Below are 22,776 nucleotides of genomic sequence, written 5' to 3'. Positions count from 1 at the left end.
AGCCTCGCTGCTGGCAGAGGGAAGGAGCGACGGGCAGCGCCTGCGGGACCCGGGGTGCAGCGAGCACCCCTCGGCAAAATCCATCCCCTGCTGAAGTGTCGGGAGCCAGCAGCGTCCCCACAGCCTGGGGAGTGGCAGGGCTGGATGGGTGAGTACGGGGTGGCCGGGCAGGCTGTGAGCATCCTTCCAGTGCCGCTGGGAATGGTCACGAGCATCCTCTGCCTCCCGCCTGCCATCGCGGAGCCGCTCCAGCCCACGCCTGCCTGCAGCATCGCCAGCTCGGCTCGTAGGACTGGAGACGTGCGCCGGCCTGGGCAGTGTCCCCTGGGACTGGGGTTTAACTGGGTGTCCTTCTCTGCGGGGCGATGCGCCTTCTGGTGCTGCTCTTCGGCATTCAGGGCACCCATGGGTGCTCTGCGGGGTGATGCTGGAGCCGAGCTCACCCGCAGCCTCTGTGCAGCGATCTGGAGCTCTTCCCTTCACCCACCCGCTGATTTTTCACGAAACCGGTAGAGCAGAATGTTTTTGCAGCCTCCTCTCAGCCCGTTGCAACCAAAATTTGGCAGCAGCTCAGCCCCCTTTGGCAGGGGCTGCTGGCAGACGCCTGAGCCGAGCCTGAGCCACTGCACACCCCAGCCGAGCTTCTCGTCCTGCCGGGGAGGGTCCTGCTGGGGGGGAAGGTCTCCCCACGGGGGTCCTCTCAGCACAGAGCCCCCACAGGATTAAACAGCCCAAATGCTGGTGCAGGATCAGCCCCAGGTTTTGAAGCTGGGTCTGGCAGTGAGAGCTGGGGGGGGGCTGCAGACCCCGATCATGTACAGCTTTGCTGCTCCAAGGGGTGTGAGCTCTGACTAACGCCCACCCGGGGATTGCTGCTTTTTTGCAGGGGAAGGAGGTGGGTTTTAGAGGGCCGGGTACATCAGGCCACCCGTTTGGCCCCCGGCCCCTCTAAGGGGGCTTTTGCTCTTTGTTGAAGCTCTTAGAGGGTCCCTATGGGGCTGCCTCTTCCCTCATCCCCCCCTTATCGGCTGGGCAGAGGGTGGGAGATGGGCAGTGGTCTCCTATGGGGCTGTTGCTTCAGAAAGAGCTTTTCCCGACTCAGCGGGGTGTAACCTGCTCCCACAGTGGATCACGCTCATCTGGGGAAGGGGCTGTGCGTGACAAGGCTCTGGGGGACACACAGAGGGGCTGCAGGGAGGCTGGAGGAGCTGGACACCCTCGTACTCCTACCACATGGAAGCCCTTCGATGGGCAGGGGTACCCCAGACCCACCACATGCCCGGAGGCTTGGTGAGGATGGGGTGAGCAGCCCCAAATTCCCCTCGCCAGGGTGGGGAGGGAGTGATATGGAGGCTGGGAGGGTCTTTTCCTGCCTTGCACATGTTTGGGAAAAGCATCCATGCATCTTTCTTGCGTCCTCCGTCCCCAGCATCCTCCATCTCTGCAGGAGCTGAGCGAGGCAGGGGGGGGGGATGACGGGGACGGGCTGCTCCCGGCCGGGGTGGCACCGGGGGCTTTTTGCAGGGCTGAGTAAAGCAACGAGTCACGCTGATGGAAAAGAAAATTAATTAATAAAACCAAACCTTTTTTTGCCTTGGCCCGATGCCGCCGGGCACCCGCCCCACCCTGCCCTTCCCGCACGGCTCCCGCACGGCAGATAAGGCCGGGGCTGGGCGCAGGCTGCGAGGCCGAGGCTTCGCCAGCGCGGCCAGGAGCCGCCAGCGCCCGGCGTGTGGCAACAAGCTGGAGCAGGATGAGAGTGAAACTGCAGCGCAACGCCAAGCCGAGATCCTAATCGAGGGGCGGCGCGTTTCCACCGGCGGCCCAGCACCGACGGCGGGTTTGTGTCAAAAAGGACTGAAAAAATGTAAAAAACCAAAAAAAAACCCAACCCAACCCCCAAAACTCTCGAATTCCAGCTTGGGAGGTGAGAAATGTCCCCGTCGAGCTGCTGGGATGGGGGAAACGCAGCCCTGAGCTGGGCGGGGGGTGAGCAGTGGAGGAGCCCCGAGGTCAGCACGGCTGGGGGGTCTCCCTGCCACCGGCCGGATCCGGGCTCGCCCCGCCGGCGGCTGCCCCATACGGGAGGTTTCGGGGGGGGGTCAGGCCCGTCCTGCTGCGCGGCGCCTCAAAGGCGCGGGGCGATTGCGCCCTGCTTTGGGGCGGGCCCTCCCGCGGCGCTTGGGCGAGCCGCTGAGCCTCTCTGCCTCGGTTTCCCCACCTGTGGGAATAAATACCTGCCCGTCAAGCCCTCGCAATTACTAGCGAGTTAATCACCATATAAAAATGACAGTGATATGATTTCTTTTTTTTTGGGGGGGGGGGGGGGGGGGAGAAGGAAACCATTTTTACGACCGAACACACCCCATGGCCCATTTCTCCAGGAGGGGGTGGGAAGAGCTGAGCGCTGCCACATCCCCGCGTACCCCCCCCAACCTGATAACCCAGCGGCTGTCACCCTTCCAAGCACTTTGAGCAGCAGGATGGGCGTCCCCTCGATCCCGGGGTAGGCGTTGGCTGGGGGAGGGAGACCTCCGGGGCATCCACGGGTGCTGCACCCACTGCCGAACCCTCCCCGGGCACCCATGGGGAGGGCAGGGCGTTGGTCACACACAACCCCCCCCCCCTTGCCCCTTCCCCAGCACCCGCCGCCTGCGGGCGATGATTCACGGCAATTTTCCTTTTAAGGCCGGGCTCACTGGGGAGGAAGCAGAGGAGGAGGAGGAGAAGGACACTCCTTCGACCTCGCTGGCTCCTCCTGCTCTCGCTCGAGGCTCCGACGCTCAGCCAAAAACGAATCCCGGCGGCGGGGCTCAGCAGAGGCTCCGACGGCTCCCGGCCCCGCTCCTCGCCCAAGCGTCTGCCCCTGCGCCCACGTCCCAGCCATGGCAAGAAACCACCAAGTGCAGAAGGCCAAGCTGGCCGAGCAGGCTGAGCGCTACGAGGACATGGCAGACTTCATGAAGGCGGTGGTGGAACACGGGGACGAGCTGTCCAACGAGGAGCGCAACCTCCTCTCCGTCGCCTACAAGAACGTGGTGGGGTGCCAGCGCTCGGCGTGGAGGGTCATCTCCAGCATCGAGCACAAAACCGAAGAGGGGGATGACAAAGCGCAGCTGGTGAACGAGTATCGGGAGAAGGTGGAAAGGGAGCTGAATGGCGTCTGCAAGAACGTCCTGAACTTGCTGGACAAGTATCTCATCAAGAAGGCGAGCGATCCCGAGAGCAAGGTCTTCTACCTGAAGATGAAAGGCGACTACTTCCGATACCTGGCCGAGGTGGCCACCGGGGATGACCGCAAGAAGGCGATAGACTACGCCCAGGAAGCCTACCAAGAGGCCATGGACATCAGCAAAAAGGAGATGCAGCCCACGAACCCCATCCGCCTGGGGCTGGCCCTCAACTTCTCCGTCTTCCACTACGAGATCGCCAACGCCCCCGAACAGGCCATCTCCCTGGCCAAGACCACCTTCGACGAGGCCATGGGGGACCTTCACACGCTCAGCGAAGACTCCTACAAGGACAGCACCCTCATCATGCAGCTGCTCAGGGACAACCTCACGCTATGGACAGCCGAGTGCGCCGGGGAAGACGGCGGCGAGGCTGGCGAAGAGCCCAAGAACTGAACGGCCCCTGCAGAGCCGGGGACCGGCCCCCACCTGCCCCCTCCTCCAGTCCCTTCGGCATCTCTTCGTGGGTTGTTTTGTTGGTTTTTTTTTTTTTTTTTGGTTCGTTCGTTCGTTTTGGTTTGGTTTTTTGTTTTTTTTTTTTTTAGGGGGAAGGCATCTCAGCTCCACCACGGCCCCCCCCCAGCCTGGATGCCGGGAGCGGTGGGCGGGGGGGGTGGCTGTGTGTGGTGTTTGCTGGGTGGCTTTGGCATCGCCCCCCCCCTTCCCCCTGCCCCGTCTTCCCTCTCCTCGATGCTCTTGTTTGGTGGCGGGGGGGGGGGGTGGGGGGGTGGTGAAAAGGAAGGGAGAGAGGGTGCCTCCATCCTGAAGGGCTGCCAGCACCCCAATATTTAACATTTTTTTGGGTGGGGGAAGCACAGCCCAGCATATGCCGGCTCCAAACCCACCATTCCAGAGGGCTGGAGCTGTGGCGGGAGGAGGTGAGAGGCTGGGATGGGGTGATGGCAGGAGGGGGGGGGTCAGGGCAGGTTCCCCCCCTACATGCCACATCCCAGGGTGGGGTCACGTATTGCCAAAGCCTCTGTGCGTCTCCAATAAACCGTCTCCTGCACGCCTGCCTCTGGTCTGCCTCGTCTCTTCCCCGCACACGTGTCCGGGCAGATCCCGCTGCCGCCTGGCTTCGCCTCCTGCCCCGCCGGGATCGGGGAGCGGTTGGGTCCCCCGGGATCTGCAGCACCAGTTCGGCTGCTCCTGATTCCCCCCGCTCCTGCCCCCAGCCCCGCGACGGGGTCTTGGGGTGCCCAGCGAGCCCCGACCCTCGATGGCTCCAAAGCCGCAGCCCATGGCAAGGCTCACAGGGTGGGCTCAGCCTCCGTGGGGGCGAGGGCTTTCCAGCACTGGCTGCTCCACGGGGTTCACCAAGGTCCCCGACACTGCAATGGGGTGTCCCACCCCCTCCGTGCAACTCCACAGTGCCCCCCCCAAAAAAAACCCCATCGCCGAAGCCCTTGTGCAGGTGTCGTCTCCCCCCCCCCCCCCCCCCCCCAGCTCTCCTCTGTGTCCAAGGTGTGCGTGTGGGGGGGTTGTGCTCCCCTAAAAGAGCATCAGCAGCGACAAGGGGACAGCCCTGGGGTGTCGTTAGGGTGGGGACGTCCCCCTGGAGGTTTGGACGTGCCGGAGTGGGAGAAAGCTCAGCACTTCTGGCCCTGGCGCTCGGCCACGGCAAAGGGTGCAGCTCGCTGAGCGCAGCCCCGTCCCCGTCCCCCCCCACCCCCCGCACCCCGCCGCCAGCACGAGTTTGGACATGAAAAATAATTACAATAAAATACAGTCACGGCACCCTGGGCTATGAGCTCATCAGATCAAGCGCAGCAGGGCTGGGCAGGAGCCGGCCTTTGATGGCAAACGCCGGGATGCCGGGAGGAAACGCTCCGTGACTCAGGACGCGCTGCCCCGGTTCAGCGGGGTCCCCAACTGGGGACGTGGGGGACATGCCAGCCCCGAGCCGCGGCATGGCCAAAATCCAGCTCCTGGAGGTGGGGGTGGGGGGGGCGCCCAGGAACTGCTGGGCTTTGGGGAAACTGAGGCACGACCACGGATGTGCCCCCCCCCCCCCCCCCCGTCCCTTGCTATTGAGTGTAGGGGTTGAGGGGCACCCGGCGCAAAGCCCACGGGGCTGCTGCTCCCCCCCCCGGTGCAGGGACCAGCCTGGGATGTAACGAGGTTTGCCAGGGCTCTGCCGTGGGAAAGCGCTGGCTGCTGCGGGAGATGGAGCTGCACAAAGCAGAACCTGTTCGCCCTGGATGCGCCGTGTCACCTGGAGCAGAGCCCAGCCAAGGGGATGAACCCCTGCGAGCCCCTCCCCAGCCCCTTGCCCACCCCCAGCCCCCCCCCCCCCCCCCCCCTCCCCCCCCCAGTCCCATCCCCATCATGGCACCTTATAGACACAAGCGAGGGTGCCAGCTTGGCCCCGCTGAGGATCGGGTCCCTCCAACCCCAAAAGGTTGCACTTTGCTCAGCAGGTCCTGGCTGAGCTGGGTCGGGGGGGGGGGGGGGCTGGGGTGGTGTTGGAGAGCGCAGCCGGTTCCCGGGGGGAAGGCCAGCGAGGGGCCCCGACGCTTGGCCTCCGCCTGGCCCCGAGCGCTCCCAGACTGGGAGCCAGCCCCAGACCTGTAATTAGCCAAACTGGGGCTGGCTGACGTGAAAAACGAGCCGAGGACTCTCACTGGCCCTTGACCCAGCGGTCTGGGGACACGAGCAGCCTGGGCTGGTTAAACTGGGGGGTGGGGGGGGGGATTGGGGGTGGTTGGCGAGGTGGGAGTTGGGGAGGTGCCAGTGCCCTGGGGAGGAGGTTAACCGAGGATGGCCATGTGCCCCTGCGGCTTCTCGGGGCCCGGGGGTGGCGAGAGGACAACGGGGCTCCCGCCGGCTTCCCAGGAGTTAACCGATTTCAACAGCACCCAAAACTGCAGCGTGGCTGGGCCGTGTAGGAGGACGATGCTCCCCGGCCTCCCAGCCGGTTTGGCAGCTTTTTGGGACTGGGAGGGAGGCCCTGGGCCCCCCCATAACACCTCCTGTGAAAGGGTTGTGCTGCTGGGGAGCATGGGGGTGTTCCCGGGGGGGTCCTCCTGGCCTCCTGTTTCACATAGGGTGGTGGGACCCAGATGTTGGGGACCAGGGAGACATTGGGACCCCAATCCCCGTCCTTGCCCCATGGCTGGGACACGCTGGAGGATGCTCTCAGCATCCCTGACGCTGCACAGGAAGGGGCGCACAGCCAAGCTCTCAAATAGATGTGGTTTAGTGTCTTTAACGCCAGCAGAGCAATGGGACATGGGTGCCCCAGGGCCAGGGAGTGTCCCCCCCCCACCCTGGAGCAGGGTCCCAACACAGCCCCACGCACAGGGGCTGCCCCCGCTGTGGCTGGTAGCCATGGGGGCTACTGAAACAGATCTCTGAGGGCAAGCAGGGGCTGCTGCCCCCGGCCACGCCGCCTGCAAAATGGCTCTGCCAGCCCTGAGTGGGGCTGGAGGGCTGCAGGACCCGCAGCCAGGCTGGTCCCTTGTCCCTGGCTCTCACAACCTCCCCGCTGGGCTTTGTGCCCGGGGCTGGGGCTGGCAGGCTCCCGGTTGCCCGGCGGGGCCGGTTGAGGCTGAGCCACCGACAGCACCTCCCCGGTGTCGTGGCACCCAAGGGAGCCGGGGCTGGGTGGTGTCACCGCTGGCCCCGGGGTGGCGATGGGCAGCCTCCTGCCAGGCAGGCACCGGGGTGTGCCAGGCTCGCCCTGGGTGCCTGCGTCTGGGGGCTTTTTAGTTTTCGGAGAGGCTTTCCATAGCCCTGCAGCGAGCACCACTTGAGGGGGAAAGCTGCAGCCCCCTGATGGAGCCGGCAGCCCCCCAACCTTTCCTGGGGCAGATGCTGTGGGGGTCACGCTGGCCCCATCCTCTGCAATTTTAGCCCATCTTGTCCATCCCACAGCCCTGGCGAGACTCCCAGCACAGTGGCGGGGGGAGCCCTGACCCCCATGGCAATGGCTGGGGGCTGCCGAAACCACTCAGCATGTCATCCTGGTGCCCGCGCTTGCACCAGGCTGGCTGGGCCTGATCCAGTGTTTTGGGCTGTGGGGAGGGAGCCTGCAGCTGCCCGGGGGTAAGCCAGCTCTGGGGCACCGCTGCCTCCCCAGCAAGCAGCTGCGGTGACACTTTGCTGGGTGGGATGGGCAACCAGGGTCCTGCTGTGGTGGCCTGGCCGCAGGACAGGGCTTGGGGCTGGAAGCTGGGGCGAGGGACCCCCAGCAAACCCCAGCCCAGCGGCTGCAACTGAAGCCCAAACGCCTCCATCCCCAAAAAACCACGACCTGCTGCGTTCAGTCTTGCCCGGGGCGGGGGGGGGTCCCACACACGGTCAGGGTGGCTTGGAAGGGCCAGGGCAGGTAGGACCAGCTCAGCAGAAAGAGCCTGGGTGCCCCCCCCCCCAAAGGGATGTGCCTCAGTTGGGGTGACTAATCCTGGCCCTTCGCCCCAGCTCATTGCTCAATGGGAGTGACAGGAGCCAAAGTGTCACCTCCCTCAGCCCCAGGAGCCTCGTCCCCTCCCAGCGTGGGGACATGTGCGTGCAGGAGCCGGTTGGATTTCGCACCTGGGGTCCCCGGCTCTCCCTGCCCGCTGCAGAGTCGTTTTGTTCTTCGCCCCGACCAGGAGCAGCCGGTATCGTCCCTGCCGAGCTGCGGGTCCCAATTCAGCCCCCCGCTTTCCAAACCCAGGCTGCGAGGAGCCCCTTGGTGTGAAAACGCTGCGCTTCTTGCAGGCTGCAGCTCTTTTAGCCCCCAGCATTACTTGGCTCTGACACGGCGGAGGTTCCCTGAGCTGAGAGGTTTCTGTCACCTTTGATTTCCATCTTCTCCAGCACTGGCAAGGCTGGGGCTGCAGATACTGCCTGGGTATTAAAATAAAAAAGCCAAACAACCCCAAAAGCTGTGATGGCTGTTGCATAACTCCAGCTTGACCTGACGATACCCTTTTAAGCCACCAAATCTCTCAAAGCCATGAGAAAGCCATCATAAAACTCGCATTTTTTTTATGATCACACCTTCCAACTCTTCACAGCAACTTCAGGGCTCGAAGATAACAGGGACAAGCGCACAAGACCACAAGGCAAGGCTGGAGTTTCAGCTCTGGTTAGGGTTAGGTTGGCTTCCAGGCCTTCAGCCCCAGATAGCGCTGAAAGGCAGCCACTGGGTTCCAGCCAGGAACACCCAGGGGAGTCCCTGGGCTCTGGGGAAAAGCGCTCAGGCACTGAGAGCAGACAGGAATTTGACTTTGATATTCGAAACATCACTGTGGTCTTTCATTGCGAACTGAGCTGGTTAAAGCACAAGCGCGCGCGTGTGCGTCTGCGTCTGCTTGCGCGTGGAAGCACGTGTCTTCTCCCCCCATCCCGAGCTCCGCCTTGTCTCCAAATCCTGGCCACCAACCTGTGAGGTGCAGGGAAATTTAGGTGTGATTCCCCACCAAGCTGCAGTCCCTGCCAGGCGAGACCCTCCCCCCCCCACTCGCATTTGAGATTCACTGAGTCAGTGGCCTGCAAGCGCCAAACCGTCCCGCATAAAGGAGCTGTCGTAGCTTAATGCAAGTTCTTGGGCAAGAAGCGAGGCCGAGCCGGGAGCCGGGAGTCTCTCCCGCTCCTCTCCCACGTGGGCAGCCCTCGGGGGGGCTCCTCAGTGCGGACACCTCGCTTCTCATCGCCCCAACCTTCCCCATTCGCAGCACCGAGGGCCCCAAGCCGCTGCCTGCGGCGGGGATGCAGAGGGGGGCACGTCAGGCCGGGAGCTGCCGCCGTCACCGTCGGGAGCTGCAGCCCGAGCGAGCGGGAATGACGTGAGGAGGAGGGGAAGCCCCAGGATTTGGGAGGTGGAGAAGGTACCGGAGAAAGCAAGCCCGGGAAAAGGAAGGTGGATGAGGGCAGACGAGCCAGCTGCTGGGAAAGGCCCGAGATGCAAACGACGCTCTCCAACCTCCCGCTGAGTCACCCAGGGTCTTTCTTAACCCAAAGCCTCCAAAAGCCCGAGCTTGCAGCTCCCAACACCGGCGTCCAGGCCCCGGAGAAGCGCAGGTGAGGAGTGACCTGCTTTCCCGCCCCACAGCCGCTCTGCCTCACGTCCCACAGCCGCTCTGCCTCGCTCCCTCCAGCAAACCCTTTCGTCTGCTCTCGGGGAGGTCACAGAGGGACGGTGCAAACGCGGAGCCTGGCCGCAAAGCACACCAGGCAGCGGCCGCTGGGACGTTCCCACCAGAGGCTTTTCAGCCTCGGGCTTTGTAGCACCTTTTGGTTTTATTTATTCAGGTTCAGCAAACGCGCAAGATGAAAGCGAGACGAAGGAGTGTTTTATTAAGAAAGAGTCCATCATTATTTAAAAAGAAAGAAAGAAAAACAACCACCTTTCTGTCCTCCTTGAGACAGGTTGGAGGCTTCTCAGCCCGGATACTCCTCGGAGCACGAGGCCCACGCACGCTCCTCCTCCCATGCAGTGAACCCAGCGCTTCTGTCTCAAGTCTCACTGCAGAAGAGGCAGCTCAATCGGATTTTTCTTTCTCTGGCTCTGTCTTAGTCACGATGGGGAGGAGGAGACTTGGCAAAGGTGGATCTCCTTTATCTTGCTTCTCTTCTCTGGCTAACCATGCCTTCACCTGGCTAAACCCCTCTTGTTCCTAAGGGAAGACCCGGCTTGCCCTGCACTCGCCCACGGCCTGCCTGCAAAAACGCTGCTCTGTGCAGCGGGGCTGAAGCACAAGAGGTCAAACCCTTTCGGGGAGGGAGTCCAGCAGCCAGGCCTCTGCCCAGACAGGCTTTCACTTGGTCTGAGTCACACCACAGCAGAAATCCCTTAAGCTCCTGGCAGGAAAAGGAGAGGTGTCAAAACAGAGAGCAGCTGGGGAAGAGGTGGGTGTGTTACAGATCCATCACTTCTTCTTCCACGGCTTTGTCCTGAGATTGCACATACTTCTCCTGCACTGCAAGCGTGCTGATAAGGCAGTAATTAAGGAAAACAAGGGGCTGGGCTCAAACACTCCCTTCTGCAAGGAGCTCTTAACGTTCTCAGCGAGGCACCAGCCCCACATTAGCCTGCAGGCTGGCAGGAAGACGGCAGTACTGGCACCAGCACGCATCACCTGAGTTATTTCTGGCTCTGGCTGATCCCAGACCTGACAAGTCCAGGAGAATCCATTGCATGGTTTGGACAAGGTGGAACGAACCAGCCCAGGTGAGTGTGAGAGAAGAGGGGAAAGTTGTCCAAAGCTTCCTCCCACATTCACAGTGTCCATTAACAACAAATGTGGTGGCTTTGGTGGGGACATCTGCCTGCTAAGGCCTGGGCTGAGCCCTACCAACTCGCTACAGGCCTCTCACCAAACAGCATCGGATGGTGTTAGGAACAACCTGAGCCTGCAAACCGCCAGCCCCACCTCCAGCCTCTCCCCCCCAAGGCAAGAGAAGTGAAACCCCCACACAGCAGAGGATTTGCAGCGAAGGATACGAAGGGAAGTGGAAATCGGCTCCCACCGCTGCCGACATCAGAGCTTCCAGGCTCCTGTGCTCCTGGTCTCCGAAGGAATAGCCGTTGGCTTTGTCCACCGCCTGCATCACCTGCCGCATGCTCTCCTTATCCTGGAAGGGAGGGGGGATGACAGGCAGGGAATATAGTCCTTCCCTGGAGGCAAGAGCTCCTGCTGGGCTGCACCACGGGGTTTTCTCCCAGGGTCTGGCCCACCCACACAGCACCCAACACCCCCGAGGACGCTGCCGGCCTCCAGGAGCCCAGAGGGGCCACAAGACACCAGAGGCACCGAATACAAGATGGGCTGCCACCCTCCACCCTCTCGCTCCCTTTCATCACCTCTGTCTCAGCCCATTTGGCTTCGTTGACACATCTGCAAACGACCAGATGAAGGTTTTCAGCCCTTCCTCCCCAAATGGATTCCTCCCAATCTTCTAATTATTTCCTGCTCCCTAATTGAACCACGTTTTAGGCAAATCTTTGCCTAGGTTTGAAACGCAGGCAGAGAAGAGCTGAATGAAGGGGGAGCCTTAATTCCCTACCCCAGGACACAAGGCCCACGTAGCCCCAAGCTCATCAGCCTTTTCTTTTCCTTTGGCTGCCACAGACCATTTACAAGTCTGGGTGTGTTTCGCTGCCCTCCTCCATCCCCCCCGACGCCTCTTCACAGCTGAGGTTTTCAGCCCTCGTGGCTCTGGGCAGAGAGCTGCTACCAAATGTGCTGACTACAGAGGCAGCACTCCCTGTCCTCTCCACCTCCCTCCTCCTGCTGCATCACCTGGACGTTGAGGGGAACGAAGGACACCAGGCTGTAGTCCTCGATCACCTCCACCAGCTTCTCGTTGAGGCGGCGGTAGTTTCTGAAGAAGGGGTCGGACGCCAAATGGTCAACCAAGTAAGAAAGGTCCAGGACCTCCGTGTAATAATCCAGGTTGAAAGCTGCAGGGAAACACCAAGGAGCTCTGAAGGCAACGGGGCAAACTGAAGAACCCGGCGAGGTTCAGGCCCGAGGCGGCCCAACGCCGCGCGTCTCCCTCGCCAAGGCTCTCACTCAGCTTGCCGTACTGCTCGATCAGGTCCATCTTGGAGAGGACGTTGACGTGGGGCAGCTCCACGTGGAGCATGGTGGAGAGCGAGGTGCAGAGCACGGAGATGAACTTGCCGGGGTCCGTGCAGTAGTGGGAATCCACCAAGTGCACCGCAGCCAGCTGGAGAGAGGGACAGCGCCAGGTCAGGGCGGCGGCGAGGCCCTCCGCTGGCTTTTGGGTCAGCCTGAGCAGGACAACCCGTTCAGACCTGGCTACAACCACGCAGGCTCCCACCGAGGGAAAGTTATCACCTACCTTCGAGCTCCTGCATCTCAATCAACCCCCTAAATGAGCGCACTTACAGGTATATAAGTATGTATCGCCACGCTCACACCCACGGACCACCCGTGGGATTCAGGATCCAGGCCGCCGGTGCCACAGAGAGGGCCGTGGGGAGGCCGACAGGGGTGCTGAGCTCCCCCAGCAGCACTGAACGACACTTAAACCTGCAACTGCTCCCGCTTTGCTCCGGGCTTCTTTCTTCCCAGCTGAAGTTCCCACGCTTGTCTGAACTCTGCGGGTTTCTTGGGGGTGGGAGCTGGGGTTAACTCTCCTTCTGGACAACGTGACTGCCTCCAGATTTCCACCTTCCCCACAGGAACGCTCCCGCACAGCGTACGCTGCGGAGCAGTAACTGTAGAGCACCCCGCTCTGCCGGGAGAACCAACTGCCACGCGGTTTGAAATAATAATTAATAACTAAATTAATGAGCAGCTTGATTCCCTGCGTTTCGGGCAGCTGTAACAACGTGGCCCGAGATCTCTGCTAAGTGACTGCCTGTTACACAACGTTAGGCAGAGCCAGGGCTCTACAGTCGAGCGGGGCTGAGTCACAGCTACGCTTCTGCAGCAGAAAGAGCCAGTTTGAAGCTCACAGGCAGGTGTAAACACTCCAGGGAGCATCACATCAGCAGCGTGACTACCTTTTTTTTTTAGTAACTACGGTTTCACGTACATTTGTTTGGATAAAAATAATCCCCAACGTGCAGATTTCCAGTGACATTCCCAAGCAAATGAACTTGCCCTTCTCGCTCGCCCCACACGGGGTTTGCACATTCACGCTTTGGCCTGAATGCAAACCAAACGCAACGTAAGCAAGTTCGGGACTCTTCTCACCTGCCCTCCTTCCTCATCTGCATCTTCCATTGTGCAAGGAAGCACAAGGCACGTACCCCAACGTGCAGAGCGGTTCGGCTTGGCCGCGGGAGAGCCAGGCAGGGCCTGAGGTGACACTGGGATTTCTGAGGTGGCCAAGGGGGACCACACGGGTACCTCCCCGCTCCGAAATACAGCGCCCGCTCGGAGGAAGCACGCAGGGGCTGTGGAAGAGGACCCTGGAGCCCAGCGAGAGCGTGTGAGGGAGGAATCCGTGTTTCTGCTCGTGGTAATCCCCCTGCATTCAACGCCCTGAACAAGCCGCTCTTTCGCCAATCCCTCCGAACGTAAAATGGGGAAAAATCCCCCTCCTTCCCTGATAAAGCCCTTCCAAATGAAAGGCCAAAGGGGTTAGTGAAGAAAACAGTCATCAGCACCCACCATCAAAAGCTGTGACCACGCAGCGGGCAGCCTCCGAGCCCCTCGCACCAGGCTCTGACCCCACCTCCCCACGGAGCCCCCAAACCTACCCTGAAATTCCACTTGGCCAACCGCGCGAAGACGTTCTTCAGGGCGTCGTGGTGGGTGTAGAGCTCCACCTGCCCCGGGCAGTCAAACAAGTAGTAGCGCCCCTTGAACGCGGCCAACTTCTCCTGCAGCCAGTCCAAGTTGGCCTCCAGGTACTCCATGCAGTAGATCAACCCCCCGTTGGGACCCAGCTTCAAGCTCTCCATCACGTCGGGCAGGGTGATGAGCTCGGCGATGTCCACGGCGCACGGGTAGGGCATCGCCTCGTTGGCGGGGTCCAGGTTCACCACCGTCACCTGGCGCCCAATCCTGCCCAGGAACTCCTGCATGCCGTGGCAGTAGGTCGTCTTCCCGGAGCCCGGAGGCCCGATGACCACCTGGCCAAAGGCCAGCGAGCTCCCCTGGCTGCCCTCAGACATGTCGGCTCATTTCCTTCTCCTTCTGTGGACCCAGAAAGGAAAAACTCCCGTTTGCCTTTTTTCTTTGCATTTATACGACTGCGATCTGCCGGAATTCACACCCGGGGAGCGGGGGGCGAGGAAGGGAAAGTGGAACCGCCGCCCCCTCGTCACTCCTGGTACGGCCCAGCCCCGGGCCGGGGTGGACGTTACCCTGTTCCCCCCCCCCCCCCCCCGGCTGGTGATGCCGTGGCTGAAAACAGGCGCAAGCCCCCAGCCAGACCCACGGGACGCAGAGCCCTGCTCCTGCCCACGTACGGGGTGAGTTTTACCCCAGCGGGGTCCTTCCTGATGTGGCAGCGCCCACACGTTCCCTCCCTCGCCCCAGCATGGCCCCACGTCCCTTTTCTTCCTCACGTCCCATCACCTCCCCATGTAACCCCCATATTCCCACTCTCCACGTATCCTCCCTTCTCCTCATGCCAGCCTGGCCCCTCTCCCACACATTCCTTCCCCCACCCCATAATCCCTTCTCCCCACCATATCCCCTCTCCCTCCACGTCCCACATCTCCCATGTTCCCTCTTCTTGCCACCTCCCCTCATGTTCCATCCCCCCTCTTTGTCTGCATCCCCTCTTCTCCCCATGTCCCCCTCTCCCCCATGGCCTCCTTTACCCCATGTCCCCCTCTTTGCCTGCATCCTCTCCTCACCCCCATGTCCCCTCTTCTCCTCCACATCCCCCTTTCCCGCCATGTCCCCTCTTCACCCCATGTCCCTTCTTCTCCCCATGACCCCCTCTTCTCCACATCCTCCTCTCCCCCGTGTCCCCTCTTCTCCCTATGACCCCCTCTCCCCCATGTCCCCCTCTTTGCCTGCATCCCCTCTTCTCCTCCATATCCCCCCTTTTCCCCCATGTCCCCTCTTCTCCCCCACATCCTCTTCTTTGCCTGTATCCCCTCTTCACCCCCATGTCCTCTCTTCTCCTCCACATCCCCCTTTCCCCCCATGTCCCCTCTTCTCTCCATGACCCCCTTTAACCCATGTCCCCCTCTTCTCCCCCACAGCCTCCTCTTTGCCTGCATCCCCTCTCCTCCCCATGTCCCCTCTTCTCCTCCACATCCCCCTTTCCTCCCATGTCCCCTCTTCTCCCCATGTCCCCCCTTCTCCCCATGTCCCCCTCTCCCCCAGGTCCCCCTTTACCCCATGTCCCCCTCTTCACCTGCATCCCCTCTTCACCTCATGTCCCCTCTTCTCCTCCACATCTCCCTTCCCCCCATGTCCCCTCTCCTCCCCATGTCCCCTCTTCTCCTCCACATCCCCCTTTCCCCCCCGTGTCCCCTTGTCACCCCATGTCCCCTCTTCTCCCCATGTCCCCCTCTCCCCCAGGTCCCCCTTTACCTCATGTCCCCCTCTTCGCCTGTATCCCCTCTTCACCTCATATCCCCTCTTCTCCTCCACATCTCCCTGTCCCTCCATGGCCCTCTTCTCCAGATCCCCCTTTCCCTCCATGACCCCCCTTCTCCAGATCCCGCATTCCCTCCATGATGCCCCTTCTCCACATCCCTTTTTCCCCCCATGTCCCCTCTTCTCCCCCTATCCCCCCTTCCTTCCCCCCTCCATGTTCCCCTTTCCATGCACCTCCTTCTCCCCCATGACACCCTTTCCCCCCACGACCCCCATCCCCCCCTTCTCCCCCCCCCCCCCCCCCAACTCCTTGCCCAGCTCCCTTCACCCCTCATACCCCCTCCATCTCCCCCCTGAGCCCCCTCCCCATCCCGGTAGGCCACCCCCGCTCCCGTTAGGCCGCTCACCACCCACCGCCGCCACCGGTGCCCCAGGCGCTGGGTCCGGGTCGCCGCGGGGGCCCCCGAACGCCGCGTTCCGGGTAGGGAAAAGCCGCCGCTGTCACGGCGCCCCCTGGCGGCCGGAGGAACGCGCGGCTCTTGCAATCGCCGGGACTCGAACCCGCGACCCGGACCCCGATTCCGGGGTCCGGGTCGCGGGTTCGAGTCCCGGCTTCGGCCTTTGTGCCTTCAGCGCAACCCCCCCTCCCCAGCTCTCTCTCCAAGAGAAGGGGAAATTACTCCCTGCACACCCCCCCCCCCCCAACACAGCAACAGCCTTAAGGAAGGCGCACAGGGCCAAACCAGCATTCACCAATTCATATTCAACCCTCCAGTACCGGGTCACTGGGACGAAGGCTCTTCCCCTCCCCCCCCCCCACCCAAGAGTGCCTGCGTCAGGAAAACGGGGCACGTTCACGAGAGCCGTGGAAGGAAGCACCCGCTACACCCAACCGCAGGGAAACGCCTCCCCACAGAATTCCTCCGGAGGCTGCCAGGACGAGTCTTTCATCCCGATGAGTTTCTCCCAGGAGTGTGGGATCGTCACGCCCAAGCCAACGCGAAGCTGCGGGCCAGGAGCGAGCTTTCGGCAGGACAGTTACCCTGCCGCGGCTGGCCCTGCCTGTACTTGCCCTGCCCTGGCTCTCAGGCAGCCATGAACTACGAGTTCTGGTTTTTTAGGCTGACCCAGCACACCAGCTTGGTCGATCCAGGGAGCAGCATCAGCTTTAAACCACCAGTGAGAAATGCAACACCCGTCCCTGTTCCCACCGAACAAACAGGACCGGCACTATTCCCCCTCATTTAAACGGCTCAATCAGGTGAAAAAAACACCCCAGCGAGGCAATTTTTGTTACAAGCCTATATTTCTTACAAAAATAAATACATCCTGCTCCAAACCCGAGACCAGGAGCCAGCCTGGGCTCGACGGGAGCAGAACCAGTAGGAAGGCTCTGTGACAGTCTCCGCTCAGCGTGACTGGGGACTGAAGGTCTTCAGAGCACCGTGTGACGCCCGGACAAACGCCATGTCCTGCCTGTACTTCATGGCAGTGGGTGGCTGGCGTCTGAGCAGCTGGTCGCCGCTGTCCTTTGGGTCAGGGTCATCGTAGACGGTCGAGATGAGGACGGGAGCGTCCCGCCGGGGCTTTTTCACCTTGCTGAAAGTCGGCAGTTTCTCCCCGTGGTACCTAGAGGGAAGCAGGAAAACGTTTGATCCAACGTTGCTGAGGCAGCTGGGCAGCCCCGTGCATCCCAGCTCATTTCCTTCACGTGCTGCAGGGGAGAAGTGGACAGACACGGGGCCATCAGGACTCTCGTCGCATTCCTGGCGGCAATATTGCTCTAGAACAAGAGTCATCCCTCACAGCGAAACTCGGCGCTGCACGGAGCCCCCCGAAACCCCACAGAGAAGGCAGGGGTGAGGTGCACAGCTACAGCCCAGCTCCCTTGGGCTCTTCCCCTCCAGGATATCGTAGCAGAGGTGACCCTCAACCCTCGAGCACAGCCCTCCCTCTGCTTTTGTGCGCTGCAAACGGTCCCAGCCCTACTCTAACCCCACAAGCTCCTCTCAGGAGCCCTGGACCGTGAGGAAGAGCAGCGTATTTAGCTCTGGAGCGCTGTGGCAGATCCCTGGGGCAGCCTCACAGGTCTGGTTCACACTCTGCGGCCAGCTGGCCGCTGCGGCAGCCCAGAGAGCCCAGGCAGAGGCTCTGAACACGGGCCCGCAGGGCAGGGTTGGGTACTTACCCCAGCCCCCTCTTGCATCTGGGGTTCTGACCCTCGTTGTCCAGAGCTTCGGCCATTCCAGAGCTGCTGCTCCCCAGCCCCAGCCCCTCCGTCCAGCCCTGCTGCTCCAACACCTTCCTGCCAAAGCCCTGGGAGAGGGGGGGGAAAAAAAAAAGCTCACAAGAGTTGCTGGACAAAGCCCACCCTCATCTTTCCAGAACGCTCTGCTCCCTCCCCACACCCAAGACCTCTCTTCCCCCTAACCCACACCCTCCGAGCATCGCCACCACCGCCTTTCCTGCCCTGCCCCATCCTCCCCCGAGCACGTATCCTCACCCTGGTGTATCTCTCGAAGGTGCCAACCCGTTGCCCTGAAACGGAGCCATCCTCCAAACCGTCCCGGAGCCGCTGTTCCAGCCACATCTGGACCGAGTCCCGAGCATCCTTATCACCTCCATCTGGGGAGAAAGACCCAGGAGTCAGAGCAGCACAGCTCGGGAAAGCCGTTCACCACCGTCATTTCCCCCAGAGCACCACGCAAGGAGGAGGCAGAACCTGTTTTTTTGGCAACTCTCACCACCAGACAAGAAAAACGTCGTTTCAAGCCCACTGACGTCTTGGACGCTGTCAAAGGATGACAGAGCCCAAGAGCTCCCCACTGCAGAACTTCTGCAGGGTCAGAATTTCCCAACCCCTTGGTTTCCCGGGGGGTGTTTCAGCTCGGATACCTTTGTCATAGTAGACGCTCATGTCCACATCCCAGTCGTCCGCAGTCTGCTCGTCAAAGTCTGCCAAGGGACAGAAAGCACCGGTTTTAGCGATGGTTGTGGAAGTCTGACCGAGAAGAGCCGCTTGCTGGTGGCCCAGCTCCCTATTTTCCCCTCACAAAACGGGAAGGAAATGGTGTTAGGGACTCCGCAACCCCCAGCGCTGACGCCACAGGCGGCCAGCAGGGCCGCTGGGGTCTCCAGCGACCGGATTGAGCCCGCTGCAGGTCTCTGTGATTTTAAAAAAGTGATGGCAAGGTGCCCGTAGCTGATCTGGGAGGCTCCTAGGGGGGTTACACCCGATTCACCCGCAGGGCTGGGCTCCCTCAGACGTTGTTCTGAGGGGTCACCGCGTAGGGGGTGAAGGTGTAGCTGCCGCAGAGGCCCTGAGGGAGGGGACAAGGGGTGAGCGGCTGTGCCAGCCGAGCTGGGAGTCCGTCTGCTCGTGTCACGGACCAGCCCCCTCTCCCCAAGCCTGCCCACACCATACAGGCCACGCGAACACAACCGCCTTCCGTAAGTCATTAGCAAAGAAAGACAAACCAGCTTTATCTCTGACTGCCATCATTACGCTCCAGAGTGAACACTCCTCATTCTTTCAAAACCAGGGCTCAGCGGCACAACCGCCGCCGTTACCTCCGTTCTTCTCCTGCCAGTACTGCGCATCCGTGTAGAAGACCAGGCCGGAGCCGCCTTTCTCCCACTTCAGCTCGATCTCCTCTTCAAAGAGCCGCTCCTCCCCGCGCTCCTGCTTGGTCACGTCCTCGTGCAGAGCCTCGTGGCGCTCCCACTCCTCGCAGGTGTCGTCGTCCTGCAAAGGGGCCGGCGAAAGGTGGGCGACCCCAACCGCACCACCGCCTCCTCCCCCCTTCCCCCTTCCCCAACCGCCTCCTCCCCCCTTCCCCGGACCCTCACGACCCCCAACAGCCCCACCGTCTCCTCCCCCTGACCCTCACAGCCCCATCGTGACGCCTTTCCGACGAAAACAGCTTTGTCGACAGAGCTCGCCCCAGCCTGCCGCTTTCAGGCGCTGACACGACCGGCGCTGATGACCTCACCCCCCTGACTAACGCCATCTCCAGCGTCAGCAGACAGAAGCGGTGAAAAAAAACCGCCACCTCCCACCCACTCCACGGCAGGCTTTCAGCACCGTGCCCGCTCCGTAAGGCACCGATGCCCATTTAAGGAGCAGGTGTGTTGCCCATAAAGTCAGCGCCAGCAACAAATTAATTCCACTCCAGTTGATCCCTAAAGAGATTGTGTCGGTTGCAGCTCGCTGGCACAGGCCCAGAGCAGGCTGACAGCTTTACTGCTGCCTGCCCGGTTCTGGGCAGAGCCCTCCGAGGAAGACATCAACCAGCTCAGGGACAGCCAAAAGAGTGACTCGAGATGGAGGGAACAGCCGGGGAGAAACGGCTGGAGGAGTCTGGTTAGGCTGGAGAAGGAAAAAGGCCGAATCGAAAGTTTGTAAAGGAGGGAACAAAGCGTTCCCTGTGTCTGCTGTTGCTAGGAGAGCCTAATGGGATGAAATTGCAGCAAAGATCTGGCATCTTAAGTTAATTCCGGCGGAGCAAAGAACGGGAATGGCTTGCCTCGGGATTGTGCTGCCTCGGTAATGACAGAGGGTTGTGAGAACAGGCTAGACAGGCGTCTGCCAGGTGGAAGGAGCGGGAGAGTCTCCGGAGAGCCTGTCCAGCCCAGTTTTCTAGGATTCTTTGTCCTGAAAGCCGCTTTTCTCAGCACGACTAACTCCAATCCCAGGAGCATTCGAGGTCAGCCATTCGTACCGCGTTTCCAGCACACGGACGTGCTCCCAAATCGCCGGTGGCCTCATGTACAAGCGACAGCAGAGCCGGGCCGAGCTGCTCCCCCAGCCCCAGCCTGTGCCTGCTCCTCTGGGCCAGACCCTTTGGGGTCAAGCCCTACGACCAGCTCGACCTGGGCAAGCAGTTTTGGAGGCATTAACGCCCACCGAGGGGCTCAGTGCACGCGAACAACCGTATTTTAACACCATTTTGAAAGCAGCCATTCGTACAACACAATTAAAAGATTAAAAATGAGCTCTGAGAGTTGTACCAGCCCTCCCAGCTTCGCAGCTACAAGAGCCAACCTTGGATGGTGCTGGAAAAATCCACTTACGTCATCCGAGGGCAGCTCCTCTTCCTCCTTCTCCTGCCCCTCCTCATCTTCCTCAGCACCGGCTGGGTGAGTCACCTCAGATCTTGCCACAGGCCCCTCTTCCTCTGTGATCTCATCCCCCGTAGCAGTGTAAACTCTTTCTTCTTCTATAACTGTCTCAGTGTCCTGGTATTCAAAAGGCACATTCCCGTACCTACGGGATGAGCCTGTCTTTGGAAAATCCAGCTGCAATTTCTTGATAATCCGGGGAGGCAGCCTGCAGGCCCGGATCAGCTCCAGGAAAACTCTCAGGGGGGTGCCCACGTTCCCGTACGGCATGAAGGAAGGAGGGTTGAACTCGGGCAGCCGCTTCAAGTCCGCTTCTGCCACAGAATCCCCCGCGGCCGTCTTGTCCCCGCTGCGGGGAAACGTCTCCGTGCCTGGAGGAGAGAAGGAATGGTTTTGGAGGGGGGAACACACACACTCCATCGGAGAAGGGTCACTCAGAGCCCTCCTGGGCAGGGATGAGCAGACCCCAAACTGACTTTTATTGCCTCATCATGGAGTTATGGCATTAAGGAAATTCCATGAGGGGTTTTAACCACCCGCTGCCCTCAGGTTGCCTGCTGAGACCCGCAGGGGTGCGACCCAGCGCCCCACGAGCCTTCCAGACCCTTCCAGACCCATGAGGGAAGGCCCAGCCCGGCCTGCACCCCCCTCCCCGGTGCCCGCTCCTACCTGTCCCGGGACTGAGGCGGACCCGGTGGATGAGGCAGCGGCCGGGCAGCGAGGCGCCGCCGGGCCCGACCCAGCGCTTGCCCGAGTACATGCGGACGAAACGGCGGGCGCGGCCGGGCTGCACGGCCACCAGGCAGGAGCAAGTGCGCGGCGCCGCGGCCTCCCCGCCGCCGCCCGCCGGCGGGCGCTCGGGGCGGTGGCGGTAATGGAAGCAGAGGAAGCCGCCGGCCTCCACGAACTGGCTGAAGTAGGAGCGGAGCTGGGCGGAGCGCAGCGCGGCCGGGATGCCGCTCACCAGGCAGTAACGGGCGGCGGCGGCGCCATTACCGGCGCTGGAGCTGGGCGCCGCCATCTTGCCCCAGCGCGGCGGCGCGTGGCGGCGGCTGGGCGCGCGGCGATGACGTCGGCTCCCGGAGCGCGCGGTGGGCGCCGCCTGGTGGCGGGAGAGAGCGCTGCAGGCGGGGGGGGGGGGGGGGGGGGGTGGCCAGGCCGTAGTGTGGGGTCACAGGCCGTGGGGGTGGCCAGGCCGCAATGGAGGGGGGAGGGGGTCACAGGCTCTTGGGGTGGCCAGGCCCCAAGGGGGGGTCACAGGCCCGAGGGGGTGGCCAGGACCCGATGGAGGTCACAGGCCGTGGGGGTGGCCAGGACCCAATTGGGGTCACAGGCCGTGGGGGTGGCCAGGACCCAATGGAGGTCACAGGCCCTGGGGGTGGCCAGGCCCCAATGGGGGTCACAGGCCGTGGGGGTGGCCAGGACCCGATGGAGGTCACAGGCCCTGGGGGTGGCCAGGCCCCAATGGGGGTCACAGGCCGTGGGGGTGGCCAGGACCCGATGGAGGTCACAGGCCCTGGGGGTGGCCAGGCCCCAATGGGGGACACAGGCCGTGGGGGTGGCCAGGACCCAATGGGGGTCACAGGCCGTGGGGGTGGCCAGGCCGCAATGGAGGGGGGAGGGGGTCACAGGCTCTTGGGGTGGCCAGGCCCCAAGGGGGGGTCACAGGCCCGGGGGGGTGGCCAGGACCCGATGGAGGTCACAGGCCGTGGGGGTGGCCAGGACCCAATTGGGGTCACAGGCCGTGGGGGTGGCCAGGACCCAATGGAGGTCACAGGCCCTGGGGGTGGCCAGGCCCCAATGGGGGTCACAGGCCGTGGGGGTGGCCAGGACCCGATGGAGGTCACAGGCCCTGGGGGTGGCCAGGCCCCAATGGGGGTCACAGGCCGTGGGGGTGGCCAGGACCCGATGGAGGTCACAGGCCCTGGGGGTGGCCAGGCCCCAATGGGGGACACAGGCCGTGGGGGTGGCCAGGACCCAATGGGGGTCACAGGCCGTGGGGGTGGCCAGGCCCCAATGGGGGTCATAGGCTGTGGGGGTGGCCAGGCCCCGATGGGGGTCACAGGCTGTGGGGGTGGCCAGGACCCGATGGGGGACACAGGCCCTGGGGGTGGCCAGGCCACAGTGAGGGTGTCACAGGCCGGGGGGGTTTAGCAGGGGGTGGCCAGGCTCCAGGAGGGGGTCACAAACCCTGGGGGCTGTCAGGGCGCTGGGGTGGCCAGGCCCGCCCCGTGCCACACAGCATAGCCCCTTGTAAGGGGTCCTGGCCTTGCTCTCTTGGTGAGGTCCCATCGCCACGTGTCCTGCAGCGGAGGGGTGGCCTTGCGGTGTCAGCCCTGCCTCATGGGCAGCGACACGAGTGGGTGCCACGCTGGGGAGCCCCCAGCAATCCCCTGTCCCCAGGGGCTGGTGGGACTGGCGGCAGGATGGAGGCGCTGGGGGCTCTCCCCTGCGCTGAA

At 62.4% G+C, this 22,776-nt stretch overlaps 3 protein-coding genes across 3 annotated transcripts; 1 reads left to right on the top strand and 2 right to left on the bottom strand.

Moving 5' to 3' along the window:
• The first annotated feature begins 2,885 nt into the window (after positions 1-2,885).
• SFN (stratifin) lies at positions 2,886-3,626 on the top strand. The gene has a single exon (XM_009955219.2). It carries the CDS (start codon positions 2,886-2,888, stop codon positions 3,624-3,626), a length of 741 nt encoding a protein of 246 aa, XP_009953521.1.
• Positions 3,627-9,489: 5,863 nt separating this feature from the next.
• On the bottom strand, positions 9,490-15,622 carry GPN2 (GPN-loop GTPase 2). The gene is made up of 6 exons (XM_086479281.1): positions 15,604-15,622; positions 13,396-13,834; positions 11,735-11,891; positions 11,462-11,622; positions 10,663-10,793; positions 9,490-10,149 (listed from the first exon to the last, which is right to left on the bottom strand). Exons 2-6 carry the CDS (start codon positions 13,810-13,812, stop codon positions 10,077-10,079), a joined length of 939 nt encoding a protein of 312 aa, XP_086335407.1. The 5' UTR covers positions 13,813-13,834; positions 15,604-15,622; the 3' UTR covers positions 9,490-10,076.
• Positions 15,623-16,494: 872 nt separating this feature from the next.
• Positions 16,495-21,338, bottom strand: GPATCH3 (G-patch domain containing 3). The gene is made up of 7 exons (XM_086479275.1): positions 20,987-21,338; positions 20,270-20,688; positions 18,767-18,941; positions 18,092-18,151; positions 17,700-17,821; positions 17,385-17,512; positions 16,495-16,825 (listed from the first exon to the last, which is right to left on the bottom strand). The coding sequence occupies exons 1-7, from the start codon at positions 21,336-21,338 to the stop codon at positions 16,606-16,608; spliced, it is 1,476 nt and encodes a 491-aa protein (XP_086335401.1). The 3' UTR covers positions 16,495-16,605.
• Between the last annotated feature and the right edge of the window lie 1,438 nt (positions 21,339-22,776).

This window comes from Leptosomus discolor, chromosome Z, assembly GCF_034619465.1.
Source record: "Leptosomus discolor isolate bLepDis1 chromosome Z, bLepDis1.hap2, whole genome shotgun sequence".
Taxonomy (NCBI): Eukaryota; Metazoa; Chordata; class Aves; order Leptosomiformes; family Leptosomidae; genus Leptosomus; species Leptosomus discolor.
This window is presented reverse-complemented; position numbering and strand designations above follow the sequence as displayed.